This window comes from Pantherophis guttatus, chromosome 1, assembly GCF_059756535.1.
Source record: "Pantherophis guttatus breed Tessera chromosome 1, ASM5975653v1, whole genome shotgun sequence".
Lineage (NCBI taxonomy): Eukaryota > Metazoa > Chordata > Lepidosauria > Squamata > Colubridae > Pantherophis > Pantherophis guttatus.
In genome coordinates this window covers 88,597,174-88,606,350 of record NC_142063.1, presented here as the reverse complement: position 1 = coordinate 88,606,350, position 9,177 = coordinate 88,597,174, and the positions used below count along the sequence as shown (strand labels likewise).

The 9,177-nt window shown below is 35.6% G+C and overlaps 1 protein-coding gene across 2 annotated transcripts in view; it reads right to left on the bottom strand.

Moving 5' to 3' along the window:
- Positions 1 to 324: 324 nt before the first annotated feature.
- The window catches only part of NELL1 (neural EGFL like 1), a 564,211-nt gene continuing 555,358 nt past the window's right edge, over positions 325 to 9,177 (bottom strand). For both annotated transcript variants that reach the window (XM_034417254.3, XM_034417255.3), the window contains 2 exons: positions 7,733 to 7,957; positions 325 to 4,688 (listed from right to left, as the gene is read on the bottom strand). In XM_034417254.3, the coding sequence (XP_034273145.2) occupies positions 4,638 to 4,688; positions 7,733 to 7,957 (276 nt within the window). In that variant the 3' untranslated portion in view covers positions 325 to 4,637. The remainder of the gene's footprint in view (positions 4,689 to 7,732; positions 7,958 to 9,177) is intronic.

Genomic DNA, 9,177 nt, shown 5'->3' with positions numbered 1-9,177 from the left:
CACTGAGAATCTCTGTAGTTGAGCAGAGACATGAAGCCAAATCTCATTAATCACTATACCACTGGGGTTACTTTTAATAAATGTATGATTTACATATGCTACATTTACTCTGAAGTATGCTCCATCGAGAAATGCAGTTGAATGGTTGAGGATCAGAACATCTTACCCATATCTTACCTTTTTCCAGGTCTATTCTTCCTCTACTCTGAGATATAAGCAAGCCAGGTATCCAAGAAAGAGCTTTTAAAATTATTGTTCCCAGATTTGGAATTTTTCATAATTCAGAACATGCCAAGTTTGAAACAAAACTATGGAGGCAGGAAGATCTGTACTCAGGAGTTTATTTAGATGCCACAAGTTTTAAATCACTCCCGTTTACATCCCAAAGCACGGTTTCATTTCCTCCAGTTGAATTATCAGTGGCTTTACAATATGATTTACAAAATGCTTTAATGGCATGGTTTACAAATGTCCTTTGAGGATTTTAAAAAACACAGTTTATAATACCATTGTTAAACAATGCAAATATAATCAATACATAGTGTATGTCAAGAGGGAAGAAAGTTTAAAAATGAAAAGCAAAGATGGAGTCCTACATACATTGAGCTGCCTTTGTTTTTCCTTTTTTTTCCCAGTGATGGGGAATTGTTTGTACATTTACATTCATTTTATGCATGAAGGGAATTCACTTCATTGAATTCATTGAAGTAAACAATGCACTGAATAATTCTACTGTGTGCATCAAAGCTACTTGATCAAGGGACATTTTATGTTGCATTGCAGTGTTATCACTTGTATCTGGGTAAATGTTGATGCCCAGTGTAGATTAAACAGTGTGTACATAATCTTAGACCTTTCATAATATTAAGTAATATCTCTTTAGCACAGTGATTCTTGAAACCTATTTGGAGCCAGATGCTGCCTATCCTTTCTTCCTTATCGGTATCCAAATGAAAGCATCCTCAGTGAAGATCAAAAAAGTAATGATGGCACCCAAGATTGTACAACGTTCCAACTGGAAAAAAAGTAATGGAACATTTTGTACACAATAGCTGGAGTGAGATTGTTGTATATAGAAAATCTAATCATAACCACAATGGAGTAATGGTGAGTGAATTTGATGGAACTTGCTGAGAGGGCAAACTGAGTTCTTTGATCAAAGAAAAGACAATATCAAGTTTATTACTGACTGGAAACTATCCTTTGCTTGAAAGAGAAAAAAATAGACCTATAAAATATAGTTTTGATTATTAGACAGATTAAATTATAGAAATAAGAGAGTTGTAGCCATAGAGTATGAAGTAAATTTAAGTATAAGTTATTGTATTTATAACTGCTGTAAAGAAAATTGGAAGTTATTTCTTTGCATCTTTTCTTATCTATTTTTCTTTTTTTCCCCCTTTTTTGCATTTTTAGCTTTTGCTTTCATTTCTTTCTTTTACTTTTAGTCTGAATTCATTTTAAATTATCTTTTAAAAACATAATAAAAATTATACAAAAAAAGACTGTGCAAATTCCCACCTCATCTTTATCCTATATGTATGACGCATGTTAAAAGGCAGGTGGGACTTCAATTGCACCGCTGTGGCTGCCATCTTCATTTTTCAAATTCTTCCCCTCTCTCCGATCCCAGCAGACCACCCTGTCACACTGACACTCTTTCAGGGTTTTTTAGGAGTCAGTTTTTTATTTCTTGGTTGCAAACATTATGCACTTCTGTGCAGGATCTCGTTCTGAATAGTTCCCCCAAGTTTTATCAAAGATAGTAAAAGGTAATTAAGCAGAATAAAGACCACAAATGCTTTGAAAACACAGTGACTCAAGACAGGGGCAATAGTGCCAACAAGCCACCTTCCTTCTGCTTTATAGGAATGTCAGGATACAACAACGGACTTTTCCCAAAAGGAAGAGCTGAGGTGGCGCAGTGGTTAGAGTGCAGTACTGAAGCTACTTCAGCTGACTGCTAGTTCAGCAGATCAGCGGATCAAATCTCACCGGCTCAAGGTTGACTCAGCCTTCCATCCTTCCGAGGTGGGTAAAATGAGGACCCAGATTGTTGGGGGCAATATGCTATTTAGTATACTGTCTTTGGTGTAAGCCGCCCAGAGTCCTCGGACAGTGGGCGGTATAGAAATATGAATAATAAATAAAGAGAGGTATGAATTTAATATGTGTGTCAAAAACAAGGAAAATTAGCTAGAAGGAAAGATTGTAAACACACTTACAGATGTTATGCCTGATTTCTTTGCCTTGCCCAATATGCAGCTGAAACCTAGGATTTGCCTACTCCAGCCTTAACCATAGATGTATGTGAGAAAGACATGTCTGCATGTCAGAAAGGCCAGACCAACATTCCTCAAAAAGGTCAGGATGAGGACAAAAAATTAAATTCATATGAATTGAATTAGAAGCGATCAATTAAAATTAATTGCCTGAAAAGTAAGGCACTGATTTGTAAAATTAATTGCTTCCCCTATTTGCATATACAAACTATTCTCTTTTATACATGGATATGACACCAGATACAGTTAAGACACCATAATCTTCTCTCTTTCCAGGAGAAACCAGGAAAAACAGAATGAACAGAATGAAGAAGGGGTAGGTCCAACTGAAAAGGGTAGGGAAAAAGATCTCTCTCTCTCTCTCTCTCTCTCTCTAATTCCTAGCAGATATGAATGATTAAGACTTTAAAATATTCTTCTGTCTTTATGAAATCCTACAGATGCTAACTGCTGTTCAAGGGAAACAAGGCAAAAGCATCCTCTCTGAGGGGGCTTCACGTATTGCGAGAGAGTGCCAGTCTCTGCCGTTGCACCCTGAACCTGAGGTTCTAGAAAAATAAGGGGAAAAGGAGACACTGCATCTGTTCCCTCAATGAGTCAGAAGGAGGAAGCTTTCAACCCTTTTCCAGGCTCTGTTCCAGCCACTTATTTGCATCACTTACAGTAAATGCCTCCACCTCTTGCCTGCCTGCTCACTTTCAACCACGGCTGCATCTCTGTGCTAATATAAGGCAGCCTTCCATTTCAAAGGTAATCATTGTGGAGAGTGGAATCTTTGTCTTCCTTTCACTTATATCCAGTGATTATTATTTTTTTTAGATGTGCCATATTGTATCATTTATAGATTTGAAGATCAGGTTCAGCATTGCTTGTGGCTGTGCATCTGAATGTAGGAAATTTGACTTTTCAGTTCCCATACAGTCATACATTGTATAGTACATGCTATGCAGAAGGAGGAGAATTGTGTATGGAAACCAGTTGGATATCAGCAGCTGTCAGTTCTAGGCTGAGATAGGGCTTGCATTAGTAATATCAAAGCCTTAGCTCAGCAAAATCACAGCAGTTACCTATCCTTCAAGCTTAACCTTTATGCACAGTTCAAATGTTTAATTACAATTTCGGCCCAAGCTTATGGTTTTAAGTAGCATTTTACAGACAACTAACTTAATACATTACATTTGGGTGAGTGTCAGAAGAGGGATAATAGAGCCAAAGGGGCAACGTATTACACTAAAAGAAAATTGGAACCAAGAGGCTACTACTCTGCCTAATATGATCTACTGAAATTATAGTTAACTGCAGTGACATTTACATCTTTCTTACAACTTGTAACATGGAATAGATGAAGAACTTGTTCATTACATCATTTGCGATGGAGAATGGTAGATGTTATTACACCAAAGCAATTATTCAGGAGAGAGATTATAAACTCAAGTACATTGGTATAAACAATATGAAAAAAAATCACTTTTCACATACAATCTTGTAAATGTAAAGCCCTTTGATTGCTTTATTGAATGCTACACAACCCTGTATGAATTCCACCTACATTCAATATTTATTGTTTGATTTGTAAATGACAACATTTTGCTAAACTTAACGTGGCCTGGTGTTCTGACTAAGCTCAGGATCGTTGCTATGAAAACAATATAATTCTCTATTTCTTCTTCCACTCTGGGATTTTTGCTGCTAGTTTATTTGTCTGCAAAAGAAAGTGCTTTTTGCCACTTCATTAAACTTGTGACATTATTCCTTCTTATTTATTTATTTTCATAAAGATAGGCTAGGATTCGATTATTTTCAGCCTGTAGAAGTCAAATGTACCTTGGAATGTTTTACAATGTTTGACAGCTATGAAATATAAGTACTATGCAATTTGACTGTACATACATACATATTTTCATAAATACATCCGACAGGAACCTCCAAACTAAATAGCCAATAATATGAGACAAAACCACAGGCAGCCTTATTTTGTAGAACTTTGATCTAAACCTAAAATAAAACAGGAAATTCCATTGTGATCTTTTTACAAAATTAAACAAATCAATACACTGCATTTTACTGATGGAATAATTTTAATGCATTTGCAAATGATTTGACAAAAAAGGGTGTAATTTACAACACTCAAAACTTTTAACAACCATTGATTTATATGCATTTTACTGTAAAAGTAGAGAGAAGCCTAGCAAGTGTAGTGATAGGTCCCAAAGGCAACTCCCAAATATCTTCCTCAGAGACTTAGATCATTGTCTGTTGTACAAAACTTCCACCTCTTACTTGCACTGCATTTGTTTGGAAAGTGGAAAATTGCATCAGTTTTCCTCACAAAAAGGATTGTCCCAGTTTAATACTTCAGTTATTGCGAAGACATTCTAAATCCACCGAACAACAGACATTTCCATTCTGTGTAGAACGGGAAGGAAAAGATAAAAAGGAGGAATTAATACTAGTAATACAAGTGAAGAAAATAAATCTTCTCATATGGACGCTAACAACCTGAATCTTTAACATGAGCATTTGTAAACCTATTTCTATTGTAAGAGAGATCAAACAATCGTTTTCACTTGGGTGTTAAAATTTTTGTTTCATTCATTCATTCATAAAGCAAGAATGTTGTGAATTTGTCCTTTCTCTACACATATAATAAATCATGTGACCAAATCATCTTACACAAAGAACATTGCTAAGGTTATATTTACCTGAGTTACTATCTGCAAGAGAAAAAAAAAAGAATGGGGCATATAATATGATGTCAATCTGGAAAAGATACACAAAAGGGGAACTTTTTGTAACACATGGATACCAAGTATAGATACCAAGTATCTATGTGTTACCTCATCTTCTGTATGAGGAATGGTACAGCGTTGGTACTCTGATTTATATAAATGGAAATAAGTGGAACTGGTAAAATACTCTAATCGTATAAGTGGTATGAGGCAAGAGGTTACCTGAACTTTTTTAAAAAAAATTCAATAGAGTGATGATAGAATATAGCTAAATATTAAAAATTTTTAGAACAGATAAAGGGAAGTCCTTCTTCATATAACATTCAATGAACATCTGGAATTTGTTATCCCATGATATAATGAAAGCAACTCACTTAGATTGGTTTAAAAGGAAATCAGACACATGAAGGATAAACATTATCCTATAAAAAGGAAATGCAATTTTATTCTGTTCCTGCATGTCTTCCCATAGGGTTAGCTTTTGATTACTTCAGTACAGTTCTTGTGTTCTTATTTCCATGGCAAATTGCCAATAATAAAGGTGATATTTCAGTTAACATACTGTCAGGATGGATGCATTATTTTTATGCTCAAGAAGTCAGACAAAATGTACTTTATCTTAAACAATTACACATGTCTATTTTTCAGAAACATTCTTTCTTCTATGATTTTTCTATGAAATTAATTTAGCTTGCTGGATTCATTCCACTAAACTTGGGGTGGACAATTTTGGTTGGGAGCCACATCCAAGCCTTACAACCTTTTAAAGGACTACAAGTTATACAAGATATTATTTAAAAAGTGTATGGGCATTTTTGGCCTTTGTTTTTGCAGGGTTTTCCTCCATTGTGGAAATAGAAAATAGAACTGAGTCCAATCTTGTGGGCACAGTCCTTTGGATACAGAATGAACAGCATCTGACACCTAATCTATCTATCTATATAAAAAAGGATCTATGTATGTATACATGTTTGTTTAAACATAACTCTGGAATGCCTCGAGCAATTTTGACCAAACTTGGTACACAGATAACTTACCCTCCGAAGACAAGCACTGTGGGGGTAAGACACCCGTGTGTGTGTGTGTGTGTGTGTGTGTGTGTGTGTGTGTGTGTGTGTGTGTGTGTGTGTGTTCCAGCATAACTCTGGAAAGCCTGTGCCTTTAAGGAGAGCGAGTGCGGCATCCTAGAGAGACATTTGTTCATGATGTCATGGGAGGGGGAAGGGAACCTGATTAGGCCAGGACAGAGGCCTTTAATTGAGTGTGCTCCCTCACACAATGGGCCTTTAAGGTCTAGGCCTCCATCACACAGTAGGCCTATGAAGGGAGCCTGATTAGCCAGGACAAAAGTCTTTGATTGACCATGCTCCCTCACACAGTGGGCCTTTAAGGCCTAGGCCTCCCTCACACAGTAGGCCTATGAAGCTAAGGGAGCCTGATTAGGCCAGTACATAGGACTTTGATTGCCACAGCCTAACCAGATCGTTTGCCCCCACCTCACAGCTTCAGCCTGTTTTCCCAGGATCGTCCTTTCCTCATCGCGTGAAGGACCACACCAACCGAGATGAAACAGGGATGGAGGCCACAGAGGAGACAGGGGTGGAGGAGGTGCAGCATGGCCCAGCTCAGGGATTTATGTTCCAGGCCCAGTCCCAGTTTGAGGAAATGGTAAAATGGATGGTGGCACAGGTAGGGGGGGTGGGAAGGGGAAGGGAGAGGGCAGGGATGATGGGCATGGGAATAGAGGGAAGAAAGGCCCCTCTCAATGGCTCCCTGTCAGACAAACGCTTTGATGTCTTTAAATACCCGAGCAGTGCTGGGTTATCAGCTAGTTCTGAATAAAACTAGATTGTTGTGGTAGACATTTCTATTATTGCCAGGATTTTGAAACCCCTTAATGTCAACAGAACGGAGTACAGTGAAGGAAAAGTAAGACGTAGAGTATTTACTCAATAATGTTTTCCCTGTTTTCTTTGCTTATTTGTTCCTATTAGGTAATTTATTTTTAAATAAATGGAAATATTGGCAACCAGCTCAGTGAATTAAGAAGATCTTTATAATCCTTTTTTGTTTTGTTAACTCAATGCATTCTGCTTTTTATGATTAATCCTTTATCCATGACATACTGAGTGCTAATACTACAATTTTTCCGATTTCTCTGTCCACTTACTGATATTAATGTCTTAATGTCTGTTTATTTTTAATGATTAATTTTAAAATGGGGGGATCAACAAAACCATCTCCTCATTAATTTGGAAATATCACTTGAGAGCCGTATCTTCCCTGACCTTTGTTCTTCATGATTCACCACTTGTAGAGAAAAAAGAGAGGGTTCTTCCACTTAGTATTTGCCAATTTAACATAACTATATGGCATTCACAATTGGGATTCATTAAAAGTTGGGTGTATATGCATATGTAGATATACAGTATGTATGACTAAAATGCATATCTGTAATAAATGTCACTATCCTGTATGCATATCTAAAAACTCTGCAAGGTGTAAGAATACTAATTTAAAGTTATAAAGACCAATTGAATAGTTCTGGTTCAGCCTCCCAGGATAATAATCACATAATAAGTTTTGCATAATTTTATTATCGTATATTGTATTGCACCACCTTATTGCTGTTTGAAATTAAATAGCAAAATTATTTTTAAAAAGAAAACTCAGTCTTATATACACTCTATGCTACAGCACGTTTTGCCACTATATAAATACCTTGCATTTGCAGGTTGTACAAGGCGATCCAAGCATTGTCCATACTGAGCCACTTAGCCGTGTTATTCCATAGTCATCTAAACAGGTTTTTTGGATGTCATATATACCATTATCAGCCAAACAAGGGTCACTGACACAATGAGGGCAACATTCTCCTTCTGACATTGTTGTATAATCACAATTCAGGGCTGGACATGCAAGTGGCCAACAATCCACTTCACCTTCCTATGAAAAGCAAAAGAAATCCATCAACACATAAATTGGCACTCATGAAAGGCAGAAAACATCAAAAACAACTTTTTCTGCAATCAAAATATTAATATTATGATTGAATAATTATCCAAAAATTATTTAGACTGCAGTCTTGATCCAACAATTGTATTAAACCAGGGCAAAATTGGATAGCTTTGAATTGGATAGATACCATAAGCTATACAATAATGAAGTGACACTTTGTTCATAGATCTGGGTTCTTTGATCAAAATATATTTTGTCTAAATATGATAAGATTAGGGAAAAGACACTAAGACTTGCATACCTGTACCCGTGAAAATCTATGAAAACATATATATACATACATATACATATACATATACATACACACACACACACACACACACACACACACACACATATATATATATATATATATATATATAAACTATTTTATAAATTAAATTAATGGAATTGCATCACTGAATGAATTCTAACTCAGTTATATCTGTATAGTATATTAAAAATGTTCTAGAATAGAATAGAATAGAATAGAATAGAATAGAATAGAATAGAATAGAATAGAATAGAATAGAATAGAATAGAATAGAATTCTTTATTGGCCAAGTGTGATTGGACACACAAGGAATTTGTCTTTGGTGCATAAACTCTCAGTGTAAAATCTGCTGAATGCTAATAATTAACAGGATTATTTTATATATAAGAAATGTGTCTGCATGTGTATGTATGTATGTATGTATATAGATAGATAGATAGATAGATAGATAGATAGATAGATAGATAGATAGGTAGATAGATATAGATATAGATATATATACACATACACACACACACACACACACACACACACACACATAACATATACATATACATATCCTATTATATAATTTGGCAATCCAAATGATATAGTGTAGAATCTTCCAAATATCTAAAAGTGATATTAGATTATTTGAACTGGAATTTTGTGGATACTCTGTTTTCCCATTTGTAAACAACAAACATTTCCCTTCCCTATTACGGTTTATAAAGGACAACAGATTATCAGCAAATTCTTTCAATAATCTTGGATGAAGTTAATCTGATTCTGATTTAAATTAATCCAAAGTCAACAGATATTCTTTGGCTGTGTTTTATCAGGCTCAGAGTTCAATCCTGACTCTTAATCCAAACTTTTATAGTTGCCTAGTAGAATTTATGCCTTCTTGTTAGAG